A 21,805-nucleotide genomic window follows, 5' to 3' on the forward strand; every position below is an offset into this window, starting at 1 on the left:
GATGTTTATAATGCTCCGCTGATAGAAAACTCTGGTGCATAAATTAAGCGTTTCCTAAACTAACAGCTAGGGATGAACCGTCAATCAGCAGCCGATTGAAGCCGGCTGGTTTTGAGCAGTCTCATATCAGATTTTTTGCCGGTCACACACATGTGCAGACGCCACATGACGGTTTCACGTTCCATGCGGCGGCAGTCAGTAACGTCTCACACACACACAACATGTCGTCGTTCTTCAGCGTGAGTGAAGGAGACATAAAGCTCACAATAACTGCAAAATAAGCCATGGAGGAACAACAATGTTAAAAACATTTGGAACAACTAACTTAATCACACACTTAAACTGATCAACCATAACATTATGACCACCTGCCTAATATAGAGTAGGTCCCCCTTTTGCCGCCAAAACAGCCCTGACCCATCGAGGAATGGACTCCACTAGACCTCTGAAGGTATGCTGTGGTATCTGGCAGCAAGCCGTCAGTAGCAGGTCCTTTAAGTCCTGTAAGTTGCGAGGTGGGGCCTCTATGGATTGGACTTGTTTGTCCAGCACATCCCACAGAGGCTTGATTGGATTGAGATCTGGAGAATTTGGAGGCAAAGTCAACACCTCGAACTCGTTTCCATCCACATGATGTAAAAGAAAACGTGATTCATCAGACCAGGCCACCTTCTTCCATTGCTACGTGGTCCAGTTCTGATGCTCTCGTGCCCATTGTAGGCGTTTTTGGCGGTGGACACGGGTCAGCATGGGCACCCTGACCGGTCTGCGGCTACGCAGCCCCATATGCAACAAACTGCAATGCACTGTGTGTTCTGACACCTTTCTATCGGATGCAGCATTAACTTTTTCAGCAATTTGAGCTACAATAGCTCTTCTATTGGATCGGACAACACGGGCCAGCCTTCACTCCCCAAGTGCATCAGTGAGCCTTGGCCGTCCATGACCCTGTCGCTGGTTCACCGGGTTTCCTTCCTTGGACCACTTTGGTAGGTCCTGACCACTGCAGACCGGGAACATCCCACAAGAGCTGCAGTTTTGGAGATGCTCTGACCCAGTCGTCTAGCCATCACAATTTGGCCCTCGTCAAAGTTGCTCACATCCTTACACTTGCTGGCTCTAGCTATATATTAATCCTTTCATCTAACTATGGCATGAAAGCGAATTCTAATATTTCTCAAAATGTCAAAGTATTCCTTGCAGGAGTCAAATTTAAACATACAGAGTCTCAGAAAAGTAAAATTATGTGAAGGTTTTCATTGCAGAATGTAAACTCATTCTCAGAGGACCTGACCTCAGTAGTAGCTACAGTCCTGAACTGAAGGAGAGATTTCTCTTTCTTCATCTTTGTTATGTTACACCTTCCTCTTGGCTTTGTCTACAGTATCTCTCAATTTTTCCACCGTTTCCACCCAAGCAGGTCTTAAGGGGTTTGTATTTTGTTGTTTCTAGGGAATGAGGATTAACATTGTACTGGAAAATGTTATTCACAAGTCCACATGTGCGTGCGTACAGTAAAGGAAAACACCCATTTATACAGACACACGCATACACACTAAGCTTATGAAGATATAGGTCACAATTAGCTACACCTCCTGATAGGAGGGCATATAGTTGGGAGCGGTGGCTGATGAGACGGAGGTGTAGTGAAAAAGAAAAGGAAAAAGAAGAGTCATGACATGAACTGCATGAGGAACTTGATGGAGAAAAGTTTTGAAATATGTGTTGGTCCTGATTTCAAAGCATCTGTCAAGCATAATAGTGTCTTTGACAAATCACATATCACATACCAAATACGCAATTTCCAAACTGTTTTATGTCAGCATCCAGGGTCATGGGACGACTTTTGGGCAGATGAGGGATAGAGTAAGAGAAGAAGATGCAGATGGGAAAAGGGGGAATAATCACGTCCCGAGACATTCATTTATTTGGTTGTTTATAAGATGCTGATTATAGAGGATAGGCGTGAGAGGTGGCTCTACTGGGAGATGTGGAGAGATCGGAGGATGGAGGAAAAGGACAGATGGAAAAATATGGGAGTGGAGGTGGTTGATGGGAAATATTATTCCTCTAGATGTTAATGTTGTCAGCGCGGTCATAAACAAGCGATGGAAAAAGAGCGATGGAGAAACAGAGTGGAGGGAAGAATATGTGCCTGGATGTTAATGTTGATTAAAAAGTGATAGGTTTAGCACATGAAGGGAAACGAGGGTAGGGAGAAACAAATGACGGAGCAGCGGGATGCTAAATAAGGAAAGTGAGAGTAAGATAATGAGACTGGATGGAGGGATGCTAAATGAGGGAAAGCGAGTACTAATTAAGAAAAACATCAGAGAGTAAGGGTGTAAAGTTTGGTAAATGGGGAATAATATTTCTGTAGATCTTAATTAAGGATACTGATTGAGGAGAAGAGGGGTGTAGCACAAAGAGATGCAGTTTAATAATGAAAGCAGGGTGGAAGGAGTATAAAATTGGCAAAGGCAGACAGCTGGAAAACAGAATTCATGACCGATATGAGGCCATAAAAAATAAAATAACTTGATTTTGAAAGTTCTTGATTGCTATGCACGGCAATTATGGAAAACTCTTGAATATATGAATGCAAAATTAGTTGCAATGACACATTATAAATGTAACAATAAAGACACATTTTAAAAATAACAGCAAGACAGGCTATGAGAACAACACCAAATCTTCCTGCCAAAGAATAAATAGCAATAGAGGAAACGTTGGTCTGCACACATCAATTTATTCCCTATTTGAGGGCGTTAATTAAGGAGAAGCGGTGCGAGGCGTTTTCATGGATGAACGCTTACAACAAAACCGCAGTAGGAAATGGTGCGGTGAGGTAATTATCTGGTTAAATAGCGGGTATAGTTGGTTTGTGGGTATAGGGGTTTATTGTGTGCTGCTGCGTAGGGAATTGTGGGTGCACTGAGATCTGTGACCTGCTACTGTTGTTTTTGAATAATTGAAGGTCAATTATGTCATGAGGAATACACAATGTGTATTAAATGTATATTTATATAAAAACACTGACTTTTTGCCACAGTGATACCTCTTTTAAACATTATGTTTAGCCCATAGAGAACTAATTTGCACATATCTGCAATTTGTTTAGTGACAAGGTATTCCATTTGTTTTTCCTACATTTGCTCTAGGGCGGGGATAGAAAGTGTACGGTTACCTTAAATACATTTTACTCAAGGACAAGTGAAAGCACTTGTGTAATAATGTACTTAGATAAAAGTAAGTAGGTCAGTTAAAATGGACTCTGGGTAAACAATACACTTGAATTACAATATGATGAAAGGTTAAGGAATTTTTGCCTACTGCAGGTTTAACCAGAAAAGAGGCAAAACTCAGACAAAGAAAAATGAAGACAATAAATAAAAAGAGCTATGGCCAACAGCATCGGGTGTAACAAGCATTAAGCCACATCAATTAATTAACATGACACTTCTTTTAGAATCAATAGTAGAATGAAACATAATAAAAAGAGACAACACAAATCAACAGCGGCTGCAGCCAAATGCACACAAACAAATTGAGCTGCACAGCTTGTTACACACAGACAACAACACCATGTTAGACAAGAATCCCAATTATGTGTGTTGCTGTACTCACCTGTCTGGAGGGCTTTGTCCTCCACAATCTGGTTCAGGTTCAACTTCTCTGCTCGTTCATTCCCAAAGCAAAAGTCCACTCAGTCTCTCTGTCCCACTCATGGATGTATCGGTCCCACTGCACTCCTCAAAGTGTCCAAACTCTGTGAGCAGAATGCGGCTCTGCGGTCACATCAGGGATTATTGTCACAAACGGCAGACAGGCCTCACACCTCAATGAAGGTCACGTTAAAAGTCACCTGGAGGTCCACCGTTACCATTTTAGCATTTAGCCGGATCTAGCTACACCTGTTGGTGATGCACACCTGTGTTTGATACTTTACTCACTTTGCTTAACTAATGCCGAGGTACAATAATGCTAATATAACCCGACTTTCGTGGTCGGTAGCCTTCTCCAGTCCCTTTGGCCTTTGGGTATATAAGCGGGCTACAATTTCTTTTTGAATTCTCTTCTTTAATTCACAGCAGCAGACTCTTGTCGTTGCACTGAGGCTGTTACACTCACACCTGACCCCGTCAAACAACGGCAGGAACCAACATTACTCCTATAGCAGGCAATGGGAGCATGAAATAGCTACTTAAATGTTACACATGTAAATATATAAATAAAATAATAGTTAAAGTGTTATAAATGATAATGATTATTATTGTATGTAATAATCAAACTTAATTATGCAAATCCAAAATAACAATGTAGAATTATTCCTACTAATATATATAAAGAGAGAGGAGAGAGAGAGAGAGAGAGAGAGAGAGAGATGGATAGATAGATAGATAGATAGATAGATAGATAGATAGATAGATAGATAGATAGATAGATCTTACCACGGTAGGCCTATACTGTAACAACATAAAATAGCATAGTAAACCTAAGTAATTAAAGTAACCCTAAATGTAATGTGTACAAGTTACACTAAGCTTAACCCATAATGAGGTATCTATCCTATTGCATTTTTGTACAAACAGCTGGGCCCCAGCCTGGTCCAACTGTATATTATACCCCACACACACTCAGCCAGTGAACATTTACATTTAAGACATGCATCATTTACAGAGTGTCACCTCTTCAGCGCTCTGCCCTCCTGCGACCACAGACACACAGCAGCTGCTTCTCTGCTGCAGCTTGTGATTTATCACCTTTCTTTTGTTCCTTTCTCACGCAGTTTATCAGGACTTCATCCTGTGACTTTTGTTTTTACTCTGTCGGGGATACGACTGGAGATGTAGCAATATTCATCTCAACACTTGAGATTAAAAAAAAATACTTAAATAGTTGCTCTTGAGATACGATATCCTCTAGTTCTACAATCTTTCCCTAACCAACATGCTTTTTGTTACCTAACCACACAACACAAGGATGTGAACTCTTGCGTTAACGCCTTGCCCTTAAACGCTCACATACACCATAACTACGAGCATGTACGCAGTATTTGCCTCACTTGTAAAGATGTTGCCACAGAACATGATTCATTTTTATGCCAAAAGGTATTTGGCAAAAAAAATGGTAGTATGTAGGCATGATTTGTAGTGTACACTGTGTGTGTGCAAAGCCTAGAGAGACACACATACTGTACATATTGCATGGTGGGTGTGTTCTCCTCCACCACAATCTTACACTGAGAATTAGATGCTTTTGAGTATCTGATGTAGATGTTTCTTATCTCTCTCTGTGTGTCTGGCTGAAACAATATTGGGTTATGGTGGCCCTCAGTAGCTCACAGTGTAGATCGATGCAGCTACTGAGAGTCAAGCTGGGCTTTAATGTGATATTCTGAGTGGACAGCTTTTCTTCAAATGCGCCTCTTAATCACATCACAGATAAATCTCAGCTCTTGGTGTCCTCTCTGTTTGTTTGTGTCCGTGAGTGTGTGTGTGTGTGTGTGTGTGTGTGCGTGTGTTTGTGTGTGTGTGTTCAAGAAGTACCCAAGTGCATGTCTTATAGGATAAGATGTGTTTCCTTGCATGCAGACAGTTGCACATCTGGCCCGCAGTCAAAAAGACAGGGCTTAGCTAGGTTATAGTAAGGGCAACTCGTTCTGTAGAACAAAATCTTGTATCATCACGGTGAGATGGTAAGATGCCAAATTTCCTAAAAAAATCTGCTGGCATGGAGTCACAAGTTACTTAGCAACAGAGAGCAGGTTTGTCGACTGATCCAACTGTGTGTGAGCAGAAGGCAGCGAGAGATTACGTACATGAAACAGAGAGAGAGAGAGACACACATTTCTAAGATTTACATTACAGTAGAAACTAGATCAAATTAGTGTATGACAAAACATTTTAAAAAAGTATGAATATATTTAACATCTTTCCACTTTCCAGAAAAACAGCCTGTAGAGTCAGCACAACCTGCAGATATATTTTGTTCAAAAAGAATATACATCTATAATATGACATGTATTTTATTTTACTTATACTTGCACTGTAGTTTTGTCTTGCTGTGGTAAAAACACACAGACAGACAATAAATAAATGAACCACACATGAATTGAAATGATTAATTACCGTATAAAATGTCCTGTGGTGACCTCTAGGATAATCACAGCTTCATGAAACTTTACAGCCACAAGCTAGAGACCTAGAGCATTCAGAGGATGGATGGCTTTCCTAGGTAGATTGACAATAAGGTGGTTTCTGAGCAGTTCCCAGAACAGAAGTGCTCGCCATCCAATCCCAGAAAAATGCAATTCTTGCAGAAATCTCCAAATGCCAAATGTTTTTTAAACCAAATCACAGCATGCCGATTTCTGTGGTGTTCCTCAAGGTCTTGGTGTCTTAATGTGGTATTTTGGAGGGATTATTGATGATTTTTATCAATTCTTTAGCGGTAAAAATGGTTATATTTTGCACCAAATCTGTTTAACAAATGGCATCAACCCCAAAATTGCTGCACCAACTTATGAGACATAATAGAGCATGGGGATGGACATCATATACATACTTCTATCATCATGTTCTAAACCCCCCACAATTTATTGAATCTTTAATCTTTAGTCTTCAGGTTCCCAGCTTTCAGATGATGTACACCACTTCTATGTGACATCTACCGTTGACCTGCTATCTCCCCCTAAACACCCCCTGTACCCCTTAGAAAAGACAAAAATGGGTCAATGGTTGGATGCTTAGGGATAACTGACGTTTATTTGACATAATGTGTCACAATGTCAGGCATCTTGTTTTTGTGACCTCATGTGAACAGATGGATGAATTCTTCTCTCTCTCTCTGTCTGTCCGCTTTTCAACAGTTGTCCAGCATATAAAGAGACACAACATTGTGCTGAAGAGAGAGCTGGGAGAGGGAGCCTTCGGAAAAGTCTTCCTCGCCGAGTGTTACAACCTCTCGCCTGACCAGGAGAAGATACTGGTGGCTGTCAAGGTAATCTAAAGGCCTGCTGGTCTTATTTTCACCTTTTTTTCACTGCAGGATACACATTTAAAAAAATAGAAACAGGAAAAAAAATGGAACAGCAATGATTTTAATCCAGACATAACACAGAAATTGTTATTAAGAAGACTTTATAGAGACTCTATAGTGAATATATTTTATGTTTTCTACAGTATAACAATAAAGAGAGTCCCAGACCTCCAGAATAAATCACTTAATTTAACAAAACACAAACTTCATAGACATCGGAGGACAGATTGTCTTTGTAAAAAAGAAATGAAACACCACCCAGTCTGCATTACAAAGAAGGTATTTTAAATTATGCGGAGTCGAGTTTGAAAACCCCTGCTCCGACAGAATGATTGGTGGCACCAAAATAAAGCCTGTAATGTTGTTATTTTAGCTGAAGTTATTGCTTTCTCACCCATACTTTGCAATGAAATCTGATATACATTTAAAATACTGAACAGCAGATAATCTTGAGTTCCTGAAAGTGATCTTTTAGACTCCATGTTGGCCATCTCCTCGCCTCCATTTCCTCTGCTATTGTTAGAAAGTCTTCCTCTCAAGAGTTGCTCTTTAAGCGAGAGGTGGAATTACACTCAGACCGCTGACTTCCGGGGTCAAATTGAATGGTTTACCAGGGAGCATCCTCCCATCACATCTATCCATCCATGCATCTCCCAGTCAAGGATTCTCTCCTGGTCTGCGGTGAAACAGGATCTGATTGGTGGAGATCTTCTCATTAACAATACATGACCTGTGAGAGACCCCCTCCCTCTCCTTCTGTCCCCACTTCCTCCTCCTCTCTCCCATGCCTCACCTCTAACTCTCACCTGCAGTACTTTTTCCTCCTTTCGCTTCTGCAGTCCTTCTTCCTGCTACTTTCCTCTCCTCAAATCCTCCACCTTCTTTCCTCTAAACCGCTTGCCGGCCGCTGATGTTTGCTGCCAGCTTAGCTTCAGCTCAGTCTGAGCTCTCTGTAAAATATGCACCTGAAAATCCCAGGAAGCACAGTTCTTGGTTGTAGAACAAGATGCTGTGTGTTGCATGTCAAATCTGGTAAAACTTTATATAATCAGCAGTCAATTTACACTAAAAGTGAAGTGTATTTCTCAAACTACCATAGGTTTGGTTGCATAATGAATCATTAGAGTCACTTCATTGATTTAACTCTCTCAATTCATTGGATTTCTCTTCCAATTAGCTAATGTACCACCTGCCTATAGCACACTCATCCTGTTCTGTTCGTCCTCGTCTTTTTGTCAACTGGTATGACTCACCGTTTCTCTCCAGTTGTCTTTTCCTCCTCCTCCTTATTGTTGCTGCATCAACAAAGAGGAGACGTGATGAAAGCTGGTGGAAACACATTTTTCAAATAAATGATGACATTGTCATTGACTCCTCCTCGCTTAAAGGGTCGGTTCATCCAAAATTACAAAACAAACTAAAAGGGGGTATTTCTTTGGTAGAAAGTGCAGTAATTCAAATGATAACTGTTCAAAGTGAGGTCTTCGTTAAATGCTGGGAGCACCACAAACAAAATGTTTTTCATCTCCATTGTGCACAGATGGAAGCAGAAATCTCAGATTTCTCAAAACTTGGACAACTAAAATTTACACCATGATGTTTGCGTGCATGAAACTTATTTATTATTTATTTTGGGCAACAAGGGGCTTTTCTCAAACCGGACTCTCCCCACTCCCACTCCGTGACAAGGTGACCTCCATTTTTAGTCACACAGCTCAATGAAGCACCCTTCTTTGAGGTGTAGGGTGTAAATACAGCGGCAAGCTTCGAGACGAACTTCCCTCTCTCCGGCAGAAACTGTCGTAACGTTTCGTAACCTGGTTTCATATCAAGCAGAGGGGATGTGCAAAGGTTAACAGTATTAAGAATAAAAATAATATGCAATATACAGAGAGAGTAAAAGTAAAATATAAAACTTACTCCCATGCTTCTGTTCTTTTTTTGTAAACATCATCTTGTTTTTAACTAAATATGCAACACTTTACAATCAAAATAAAAGTGTCTGCTGTTTTCTAGACTAGACATTTGATCCTAAATACAATGTGATCTTTAACGTCTGTATGATAATGCTAAATGTCTTAGTTTGAGCAGTTTACATTTGTATGGAGCCCATCGTGTCCCATGACGAGCTTAAAACGCACATGGCCAGTAAGTCGGCATCGATGCAGGCTCGCTGTTGGAGGGTTATATAACCCACTTCCACTCCCCGCTAATTGGTTTGCGATGGCACTTAATATGGCGGAACCTCCGTGCGAACACGCAAACGGAGTGGAAGTGGGTAGGGAGAGGGTGTAAGAGGTCGTTTGAGAAAGGCCCATAGTCTTGTTGTTGCCCATTGTTATAGAAATGTGAACAGAGGACTTAAAGTAATATAAATGTTGTATTAGTAAGTAGAGTTACTGTAGTATAGGAAACTGAAATATTTACCAGTTCTTACTGGCACTTTAAGTATGAAATCTTGCTGCACACTGATTTGCATTTTCTTTTGCCAACTTTCTAGAATTTCACTTAAAATTGGTGCAACATTTCAGTCAAAATATATGCTATTCAACATTATAGAAAGAACATATACAGTAGTGATTCATATTTTGAGGTGCACTTCCCTTTAAATACCCCCGCCCCCCACATAAGTACTTTGTTCCTCATGTACATGTTGTACTTATGTTCCACTCTGTCATGCATGTTACATTACAGAAACATGTACACCACATTACAATAACCTACACTCACTAATAGACCTTAATGGTCCTGGTTTTAGAGTCGGCTATCAATCAGTCAGTCAACCATAATACAGAAGCCCGTTTCACTGTTACTGTAAATCATACAGTGAGGTGCCATCGATCACAGGCACACTATAACACGTGCAGAAACACAGAGAAATATGCACGCGCCTATACACTCCTGCATGCCATCAATCATGAGCCCCTAGCACTTTCAATAATGTTGCCTTCGCACATGTAAATGTTAGTGACTACATTCCCGGCTATAGAGGCTGTTGATTGCTTCTTATTTGTCCGGGGACCTGAATGTGCGCAGACTGGATGACTAACAGTGCGATATTATAGTTTTCAGCCTGGGAATGTTTCCTATAGGTAGATGTTTGTGGCTCATAGGGAAGTCTCTGAATTCAACATTAATATGGTTTGCACAACATTTCTTTCCGTGGTGATTTGATACATTGAACAGTTTGGTTAGCTGATAAAGTGCATGTGTTTGCCAGGAAAGAAAGTTTTTGTTTTTCTTAATTTTCTGTCCCAGATGTCCCTGTGCTCGGAGCACATAGTGTAAGCTACATACAGTACATGTGCAGTATGAGTTGTGTAGACCATCATCATTCAAGTCATGACCCATACGCATTTTAGAGCCACTTTTACATCCAGTATCATTCCAAAGCGTGTAATAGCCGAATATACACGCGTGTATGAAAATGCAGTACCAGCTGGGGGCAACAAAACCACTAACTTAGGTTTAGGAAAAACGTCATGGTTGGCCTTAAAATAAGTATGTTAACAGAGTACAATACGTACGAAAACAGCATAACACATGTATGGAAAACACGTCACAAACGTCACCAAAAAACACTTCTCGAACATCGGTTTCTTGGTTGAATGTCCTGTGTTTGTTGGATCTGTCCATCTCCCCTCCCACCCACCATAAACAATCTTTCTCCCTTTTTATTGTACGTCACTACCTCTCAGTGTACACAACTACATGGCGTGCAAATGACACACCTAAAGCAAGAATGGCATTCTTATTACATGTTTTTGCCGTACGCATTATCGTGTCATTCATACGCCTTTTCGTGCGACCGGACTGATTTTTAATAGGTCACACTTTGTAAAGGTTTTCAAGTTTTAAATAGCTTAATTAATAGCTAATATATCATTAACTAATGCTTACAGCCATTGTAAGAACAAAGTCCGGGTTGCCAGGTTGCGGTTGGTGTTTTTCCTCCTTTCAGACACCAGCTTTGCCTTTTTAGCTTTTTAGTTAATCAAGAAGACGCCTCCAATTGATCATTTGACATCTTAATTACTTATCAGTATACAGATTTGCTGGCTTCTTAGAAAGTAGGAAACTCATTTATGTATTTACCATCATTTGTAACTGCATTGTTACAAAATACAAGTCATAAATACTAATCACAGATGCTTTTTAATAGCTTTTAACTGGCAGATACAGCATCAGTGAATGATTTATTGACCATTCATAAAACTATTAATTGCAATTTCTAAACTTTTTATGAAGGTGGTATCAATGTTTTTATAATCAGGGGGGTTCTCTTACTTTTTAAGAACCTAAACAACAAATGTTGTCAAATGAACTGAAACTAAAAGGTCTGTCTAAGACAGGATCTCAGCATGTGAGAAGAAGCCATCGGAGGAACGTCAACCCGGTCAGCCAACCCAGATTTCCCACACATGTCCAATATCACATTTCAATCTGAGATTGGAGCGCATGAGGCTTTCATACAGTTTTCATACTGTACCAATCATCATGTAGTATCACATTACAGCCCGTAATGTACATGACCAAGGCTTCGTTGATCATGATGATCATGATTGGTTGAATATATGAGTGGGTGGAGCTACAGTCTGTCTCATTTTCTGGCATCTCAGCGTTCCAGCTGAAAGGTCGCGGGTCATTTCCTTCTTCCTGAGCTTTCTTAGTGACTTCTCCTTGTCCTCTAAACCTATATTTGTAATAGGAGCTTCTATCTAGTACACACACACACACACACACACACACGCATAAGGTGGAAAGCCAACGTATATCCATGTCATATACTGTAGGAGGACAATCAATTATTCATGTAGGACAAGAGGAATTTTTTATATTTTTCTTCTTTTGATGTGAAATGAATCCAGAGCCCATATCCCTTTCATTTCCTGCATCTCCCTCTCCCTCTCCCTCTCTCTCTCTCTTTTCTTCTGTCTCTGTCACAGATGCTTGCATTACACAACTCTCCCTGACAGATTTCCTGATTCATGCACGGGAGAAAAAGATTAGTTTCAAAGGGAATATAATGAATGTAAACAGGGTTGTACTTTGTAATGGCTTACATCAATATAAAATGTGTCCCTGCTCTGCCATTGTACCAGTCTTTGCTCGGTGACAGTAATTTCACACTGTGTGTGCGCCGAGTTGCTGTAACTCACTTTTACAAGGCAAGACACTCACTTTTTTTCTTCTCTAGTGGACATCAGCCAGATAAATTGGAGCAGACTGGGTGTGCTGTGAAAATGACTAATTGGCAATAGTGTACGTGGCATAATGTGTGACTTGTTCATTTGTCAGTGTATTAAAATGTCACTTCTGTGTGTGTGCAGACACTTAAAGAGGCCAGTGAAAACGCCAGGAAGGATTTCCACCGTGAGGCTGAGCTGCTGACCAACCTTCAGCATGAACACATCGTCACGTTCTATGGAGTGTGCGTGGAGAGCGACCCGCTCATCATGGTGTTTGAGTACATGAAACATGGAGACCTCAACAAGTTCCTCAGGTATGGCTCTTTTCTTCATTACCTCAACAGTAGAAGTTTCCTCTGCTGTTTTAACAAAGTCCATCTTAAGCTTCAGAATGTGTATTTTACATGTTTGATACAAGGTTTATAGTTAGCAGCACTGCAGAGGAAACAACATGACTCCAACAAACAATAACTGGGCTCATGTGACAACTCTCCACCCGTTCCCTTGCAGGGCTCACGGTCCGGATGCAGTTCTGATGGCAGAGGGCCAGACCACCAGACCTGTGGAGTTGACCCAGTCTCAGATGCTGCACATCGCCCAGCAGATAGCATCTGGCATGGTCTACCTGGCATCACAGCACTTTGTGCACCGTGACTTGGCCACCAGGTTTGTCTTACACTTACTCCCTTACTACTCACTGTTTATTTGTATGGCTTTAATGAACGCGTCATTACAGGGAAATGTATTCAGACTAAAGCTGTCAATCGATTCAAATATTTAATCGCAATTAATAGAATGATTGTCCATAGTTAATCACGATTAATCACAAATTAATCGCACATTTTTTTATCTGTTCAAAATATACGTTAAAGGGAGATTCGTCAAGTATTTAATATTCAGGAGTGGGTAAATATGCTTGCTTTATGCAAATGTATGTATACTGTATATTAATCAATTAACAACACAAAACAATGACAAATATTGTCCAGAAACCCTCACAGGTACTGCATTTAGCATAAAAATATGCTCAAATCATAACATGGCAAACTGCAGAAAAACAGACAACAACAGCTGTCAGTGTGTCAGTGTGCTGACTTGACTATGACTTGCCCCAAACTGCATGTGATTATCATAAAGTGGGCATGTCTGTAAAGGGGAGACTCGTGGGTACCCATGGAACCCATTTTCATTCACATATTGTGAGGTCAGAGGTCAAGGGACCCCTTTGAAAGTGGCCATGACAGTTTTTCCTCGCCAAAATTTAGCACAAGTTTGAAGCGTTATTTAGCCTCTTTCACGACGAGCTAGTATGACATGGTTGGTACCAATGGATTCCTTAGGTTTTTCTAGTTTCATATGATACAGCTCTAATTGTAATACTACCTTAAGAATGGAATATGTATAAGGGTAATGATAGGCGAAGTAGCAGACATCATTCTTATGGCTGAAACTTGTGCTGAAGGTCATCGTATAATAGGACTTTCCTTTCTGACTACCAGCTGCAATGGAGTTTCATATGATGCCAGTATCTTCACTTTAGCAATAAAACAGAGCCCGCTGCAACCTAAAAATTGTAAGTTGCATTACTGCATTAAAGAAATTAGTGGCTTTAAAACAAATTTGTTATGTTATTATTGCGTTAACTTTGACAGCCGTAATTCAGACCCTTCTACATTTTAAGGAATACCCAATAATGACAAAGTGAACACACACTTTTTTGAAATTTTTTTGCAAAATGTAATAAAATAGAAATGCTGCAACACGTTCTCATCCCAACTCGTCACATACTGCTGCTTTGTCATGCCCCTTTGGCGTCACTTTAGGTTTAGGCAACAAAACCACGACATGGTTGGGCTTAAAATTACTACGTTTGTAAAGTGAAAATCAAACTGAACGTTGTGAACACGGGACACAAACGAACAACTGATCAACAAAGCTTCGGTATTTCACGCCACGGGAATGAGAACAGGCTGAAATACCTGTTAATGACTCGTGTTTCCTTTGGTGGTCCTTGAGATCTCTGCATGTGGTTAGACTACGCTTGACAAATTCACTCATTGGACATAATACCAAAAAGCCAAAAAGATAGTAGCCAGTAGAGAAAACACGAGTGGACTGATATCCACAATGAGTGAGTGAATGATTGAATGATTCTCATTTGATGAAACAACACCACAATAAAAACATGTGAACCAAACAGAAATATACCATTACTATTCAAAAACAATTAACTATAATAATCATTTCTGATATCTAAACTTTTGTCAGGTATAAAATACATATACAGTATATGGTAGAGGTTTAACACCCTACAGTGTAACTGTACTAACTCAAGCTATGTAAAACTATTTAAACTCGCCACAACATCTTGCTGTAATTATTCTGTACTTAGTTTGTGTTTGGTGTTTGTCGTCCAACAGGAACTGTCTGGTGGGCGAGAACCTGCTGGTGAAGATTGGAGACTTTGGCATGTCCAGAGATGTCTACAGCACGGATTACTACAGGGTAGGTGTATGTGTCGATATCTTTTCTGGCCCTTTTTTTAGCTTGCCTCTTCCCTGATGCATGGGTCCCTCTCTGCTCCTCCCCTGCATGGGCATGAATGACAGACACAGGCCAGGTTACAATGAGAAGCCTGCTGTGGTGGGTAGTGTAGTGCAGTGAAATTAAACATAACGTGCAGCTCACTGTAATTAAATATAAGGGCAGGGAGGTTGAGTAGCATGCTTTGTTATAGGTCATACTGTGAGTAAAATAAGGGCGGTTTGTTTGGATAACTACTGCAGCATTTCTGCCATGGAGGGCTGATATAGTTTTAATACAATATTCACTATTCTTTCATTAAGCGGGTGTTCATTTTAAATTAACCTGCTCTTCACCAGAGACCTGCCAACCCTACCGCTGCATTACAAGCAGCAATATATTTGAATACACTCCTCTATTGAAAATTATAGTAAAATTAGGCAGAAAAAGTCGGGAACTCTCCAAAAGAAACCATATTGATCAACGGCCAATCAATAACAAGGTAATTATATTCAAGATTTTTTTTTTTAATGTCATGTAAATAGAATATTATAAATTACATTCATATTATAAGACTACCTTCAATCAGATTGTTATTTTAGCACTCAATTTGTATAAACAAAATATATATTTTTGTGTTGAAAATGCTTAATTAGTGACAGTTAAATAAGCACCCCCAAATTTATTGTATCTCTTTTGAGAAATGTATAAAATATCACATATTTCTAAAATGTTATACAGTGAAACAAACATGGGAATGTTTTCATGCAAACTGCACATATTCTGGTTGGTCGAAAAATGTAAACACAGTTTTTTGTGGTACTTGTGTCAATCAAACTCCAAACCACAGCATTATAAAAGTGAGTTTTCACTCAAATATTTTGACCCTGATATAATCTGTATATATGATGCAGACTACAAGGCCGCACAAAACATATATACAGATCTATTCAGACTGCAGGGAGTGACACACACACATCTCAGGGGCAATGTAGAAAGGGCTACTCTGCAAAAAGCAAAGGGAGAGAAAATGCAGCTGCATTTATAAAAATAAAATTAAAAAAAAGATACATGGGTGCACATTTTGTGTATGAGTGTGTTTGTGTATGTGTGTGTGTTGCAGGGACATTTAGCAGCTCACTATGAATGTCAAGACACCAGTTGAGAAGTGTGTGTTTTTTTGTCCTTCCGTACAGCAATGTGTCACCTTTCCAGAAAGCCAAAATCTAATAAATCGTACGGATTGATTTATAGTGACTGTCCATTTTTCCTGCCCTTTCTCCCGTCCACTGTGACAAACTGACATGAGTGACGGTGAAAGAGAACTCGGAAGAGGGCGGAAAAAGAGGATATAACCTTAGCAATAACGTGCAGAAAGATGGTCAATGATCTATAGGCCTTTTGATGGATGTATCAGTAATGCCATGGATTGATGTATTTTATGTTTGATGTAAAAGGAGACACAAAAAGGAGTCTAGAAAAAAAGCTCAGTGTAGTTAACGAAATACAAAAAAGTATGTATTTTTAGTTTGTTAGGGAAAGCAGTTTAGTCTAGATTATATCTTGCATTCAGATTTAGGTCTCTTCTCATATTTTCCATTTCATATTTCACAAGTACTTGTGTATTTAAATTATATTTTAATGAAAAATTATAATGCATGATCTGGGTGGATATTTGATTCTGATTGGCTTCAGGGTGTCCATTAATTAAGGGATAATGCCCGATGAGATGTCCATTATCAGGATATAAGGGACTACATGGAGCCCAGAACCGTCAGATGCGCAGCAATGCCATGGCTGGATAGCTAGGTAGACTTAAACATATTGTTAAATTATGTTTACTGATTGTCAACTGGTGGTTGATGGTGAATTTTGCTAGCATGACATTAGCTTTCTAGCTCATAGCTGAGCCAAAGGGTTCTATGAGCTGAGCGGACTAGAAATATCTCCCATTGCCAATTCGTAGCTAAGGTCCGTCCTATTTACTGGAGTAGCGAACAACGTTTCCATTGCATAAGAACCTTATGGTAATGATTTTTACAGGTATTAGCAAACCCTCAGGGTTACCAGGGAAATGGTGTGAATGCATTGTAAAAAAGAATTCAATTCTGGTTGCAAAACCATGGATGTATAAAGACAGCGGGATACAGCTTTGGAGGCCCAGCCGTCGCTCCAGCCTCGATCTGAGTCTCATTCACATGAACGGAGGAAGGAAAATAACTCTGGATTTAGTGCATTTTACAATTTTTAGGACCTAATGATTTGAATAGGGGCTATTCAAGTGTTCGTACTGGGAAGTTGATTTACCTAAAAAAAAATATCCGCTGAGGTACAGACGTCTCTTTCCCAATGTAAGTCTATGGGAAAAAAAGTATTTTTGGGCACAATGGCATCACATGACGGACACGGAAGTTATAATTCCACTACGAAAATTTGCTTCAAAGCTCGGCACTCTTCCTGGGGGCTTGTGCAAAATGCATGAACATATAAATTAATGGTCTTCATTTTTTTTCTTTGGCAAGTGACCGTGGTATAAACAGGATAATGCCCTTTGAATTGTTCATAATCAGGAAATAATGGACTTCGCAGAGCCAACCGTCGTCCGCTGCGTGCCGGCCTCCACGTTGTCCATTAATTCCCAAATGGATATCACATGACGTCGGGCATCATCCCTTTCATACACAATAGTGGATTACAAATATTAGAACATATTTTTCCTGTTTCTCATGATTAGAAAGAGACTTTACATATAGTATATTACTTGCTTATCATATTTCGCTTAGTGTCATGACCCCAGAGCTAAGCCACAATGTCGAAAAGGTCAAAAACATCCACATGGCCACAATCAGTCTGTATTCTGAGCACATGGAAAATTGACTTTCCATTGCTCTTTTTCCGAACACCGTCGAGATTAAATTTAGAATAACTAGTTGCGTATGGCATCAAATTAAAAAAGATTATGGTCTCTCCTCTTTTGTACTATCTCTGTGTGACGACACACAGCAACCCCCTCCTCCTCCTCTTCCTCCATCCTCCATCCTTTCACCCCTCCTCAATAAAGCTAAGCGCCGAGGCTGTAGTCATGGCAACGTGCGAAGGCAGTGGCGGTGAGCCTCGGAGTTGTATCCAACGTTTCTCAGGAAGAAAAGTAATCAGAGAACTTCTGTTTAGTATGCTGAGGCAGTACTAGAGAAAGAGAGGGGGGTGGGGGGTGGAAGTCTGGGAGATGGAGGAGGAGGGAGGGAGGGTGGCGAAGAGATGAAAGGAGAGAAAGAGCTGGAAAAGAGGGAGAGATGGAGGGAGAAGGGTGGGAGGCCAAGGGAGGAGAAAACAAGACACAAATAAATACACAACAGGAGAAAAGGCTGTAATAGAGCTATAAAGCAACACACACATGTTGAGGTGGGAGTGGAGACAGAGAGGCAGCCTGTATACAGTGTACAGGACAACAACAACACAATACTGCAGCTTCAGACATCCACAGAGCAGGATATCAGAGACAGAAAAACAACAAGACGTGTCAAAAAAAGGACAGAAAGGTAGACAGACAGGGAGAAAACAGCAAAGCAGAAGAGAGGTACAGCATGCTGGGAGGTAAAACACAGAGATCCAGCCGTGTTTCAGCATCCAGGAGAGGCACAGAGGTGTGTGTGTGGTGGTGGTGGGTAGTGTAGTCATGCTCTTGCGTCAGACAGGAGCAAAGATGAGTCATAGAGGAATTGGTGCACCCCCCCGGTGTGTGTGTGGTGTTGAGAGGCGTTGAACTGAAGGGGCTGTGGTGACGTCATTGAATCCCTTGTTACACAATGAACCTGACAGGCGCTTCACAAGACCGACAGAATGCCACGATTCAAACCTTGAGCCTCAGTGTGTGTGTGTGTGTGTGTGTGGGTGAGGCTGGATTCACAGTTGGTGTTGAGGAGGGATTTATTCCTTTTCCTCCCCTAAACTGATTTCATGCCCAAATGTGTGGGATGAACGAAAATTAAATGTCTGCTTGTGTTTTAGCGTCGGAGCCTGACTGTTTTACGCTGCTGACACAGACTGTAGAAAACCACTGGCAACAAAGCCGAGCTAAACAATCTCTGCAGAGTAATTTGGCTGGTGTGTTTTTTTTTTTTTTACAACCCATCCTCTCTGGGTCCCGACCAGCACAGACAAACAGCATCTTAATAGAGCACCTGGAGGGTGCACAAAGATGATACTGTCGTCGCATTAAAATCTATCATATGGAAACACAACTGCGAACAAAATAACATTTAACTGATTTCTGTATAATCTTATTTCCTATTATTATTATGTAAATAGAAAACCAAAAGTTAACCTTTATTAGAATCCTCATATACATATAGGTACATACATGAAATTTGAGCTCTGCATTTTACCCATCCTGAGCATTAAAGAGTAGTAAAGCTCCCAGAGAGCAACTTGGGGTTCAGTGTCTCGCTCAAGGACACTTCGACATGCGGACAGTAGGAGCAGGGGACAGATCCACAATCAGCACACTGTCCTTAAAGAAAATGTATTCCATCTTCTACTTCTTCCTTGGCTGCTTAACAATAAAAACTTCTCCATCATTTTACCTTTTCTCTCCCGCTCAACCCACTGAGCTAAAGGTGCCCCCAAACCACATATCAAAATAACATTTAAGAGATAATGTACAGCGAGCTGGTCATGAAGGGGTTTATTTTACAAAAATGACCCGCTGGCTGTACTTATGCGGCTTATTACATGGCTGCTTATTTAAGAAATCACTAATTTCACACAAAAACTGTCTGCCAGAATCCAACATCAGAACTGCGCCCATAGCAACCGTCTGTTATACATAGCAGCGGTCTGCTATAAAGAAATAACAGACCGTAGAACGCCGTGATTGACCAATCAGAATCGAGAATTCAACAAAGCCGTGTAATAAAAACCTATAACATACCATCTACATTATAAACCTATATAAAAGTGCACAGAAAAATAAGCATTCAAAACTCATATTGTCATTCTCATGCTCCAGTGCTGCTTTTAGATTATCTGACTCATAAATGGCATAAAAAATAAATTCTTCATCATCAGTGGCCTCAGGTACATCTTCATTTCCAGAGCTGCTACCCTCCAATATAACATTACTTGCTATGATATATATATAGGAATATATGTGGGATATATCCAATGCATCCAGCAAATCTAACACTGGGCCTCATGCAGGAAGCCATATCAGAACACATTTCCTCTTATTTTTGTTTGTATCCACGGTTTGTTCTTATTTAGTTAGTACTCATTGATTTCTGAGATTGATTCACCAATGTTTTCATATTTTTGCTCTTCTCTTAGGTAAGAGCATTTTTACCAAGAAATTAACATTGTTTTCACTTGCCCCGAATTGTTTGTCCAACGCAAGGAAAAATTCATTTTAAATTTGAGTAACACAAATAAATGCATGAATAACATATAATCAATTTTAGATTATTATGTGATTTTGAATTAGTTATAATAATCGGATTATTTAATTTGTGCGCTAAAGAAATACTATCAATCCTTTGATCCCAGGTAAGACTATAAAAACCCTTGGAGGATATCGTGTGCCTTCAGCTTCTGAATGGCTTACATATGATGCATTTTGATTTTCCTGTAATTCCGGTACTGACGCTCTGGAAAAATCACATGTTTACTTTGTTTAAGTTTATCTAACAGTGCATCTCCATTTCACTACTGCTGAAGTTCTTCTTACAGTATTTTTTTTGGGGCATCTCTCCAATTCTTGGGCATGTGGCAGAGTATTTGCACACGGCACAACACCTGCCCTTATATAGTGTTTAGGGGGGGGGCGTTACCTATGCAAATATACCATCCCTTATTAAGTGTTTAAGGGCCGTTACCCATGCTAGTAATAAACAATTGGTTAAGACCAAATGGGATTCATTATTCAGCACAACTGGGTAAGAGCAGATTTGGATGGTTACCGTTTGGTGCATCTGGAGTTGACAACTCTTATTTTTATATACAACTCTTAGAAAATATAAGTGAAATTTATGAGATTGTTGCTCCACGAGGCCCATTGTTACATACTTTAGTCTTTAGTGGCCATATAGGGTCTTGAGTGACCCCATAAACCTCAGAAAAAATAGTTGTTGTTTTCACATTTTGGAACCAGATCATTGTTGAAAACAAATAGTTTGAGGAACACCAGGGAGTTTAGTCCAGCAGCTATAGAACCAGATGGACTTAATTCATTCATTCATTTGACATGTGTTGTCAGCGTCACTAAAATAAACAACAGCATGTTGTGTAAACCTATATGTCAACCACTTTACTGTATCTGGGCCGGGCAGAACCAGTTCTTTTCTCCAGGGAATAAAACCAACACACACACACACACACACACACACACACACACACACACACACACATAGACAAGAGCATTCTTGGAAAGAGTTTTTGTTTCCATAGCAACACAGAGGGCAATTAAGGTAGGGTTCCTGTGTAACAAAGAGTGGGCGGAGTTAGTCACACAAGCCCCTCCTACACCACATCCCATAATGCTTTCTTTATTAACCGGTCCAGTTGCCATGGACACCAGCCTCCAGGAGGTCACTACAGAGAGCCCACAGCCCTCCTCTGCTTTATTTATCCTCCTTTTTTGAGGCTTTCCTGGAACACTCAGGCAGAGGTCTATAGCTGAAATGATGCATATTTATAAGACGGAGAGGGAGAGAGAGACAGACAGGCGGGCTTAGAGACGGTGAGGGAAGGTGAGAACGAGGCAGAGAGAGAAGGAAAGGGAGAGAGGGCGACAGCAAAGGAGACAAAGACTGACGACGAAGTTACTGACAGCAAAGAGGAAACAGAGAAAGAGCTGATGACAGGGAGAGATGCACCGTCTATACTTCAGTGAGAATCTATGAAAGTGCTCCACTGTAAATGTGGTTACTTTATATTTGATGGCAACGACAAGAAGATTTAATCTGAGGCTTTCCCTTCCTGCTCCTTCATTTGTTTCCTTTCCTCTGTTTTCTCTTTCAATTCAGCCTCGTTAGAGCCCCTTTTGAAAAGACTGACTG

The 21,805-nt window shown here is 40.3% G+C and overlaps 1 protein-coding gene across 3 annotated transcripts in view; it reads left to right on the forward strand.

Annotated features, from left to right (window-relative positions):
* Positions 1–21,805, forward strand: part of ntrk2a (neurotrophic tyrosine kinase, receptor, type 2a) — a 105,495-nt gene that overhangs the window by 72,864 nt on the left and 10,826 nt on the right. For 2 of the 3 annotated variants that reach the window (XM_037776809.1, XM_037776807.1), the window contains exons 15-18: positions 6,872–7,002; positions 12,372–12,544; positions 12,741–12,896; positions 14,651–14,741. In XM_037776809.1, coding sequence (XP_037632737.1) covers positions 6,872–7,002; positions 12,372–12,544; positions 12,741–12,896; positions 14,651–14,741 — 551 coding nt within the window. The remainder of the gene's footprint in view (positions 1–6,871; positions 7,003–12,371; positions 12,545–12,740; positions 12,897–14,650; positions 14,742–21,805) is intronic. The other variant, XM_037776808.1, reaches the window with a different exon arrangement.

This window comes from Sebastes umbrosus, chromosome 8 (assembly GCF_015220745.1).
Source record: "Sebastes umbrosus isolate fSebUmb1 chromosome 8, fSebUmb1.pri, whole genome shotgun sequence".
In the NCBI taxonomy this organism is placed as follows: domain Eukaryota; kingdom Metazoa; phylum Chordata; class Actinopteri; order Perciformes; family Sebastidae; genus Sebastes; species Sebastes umbrosus.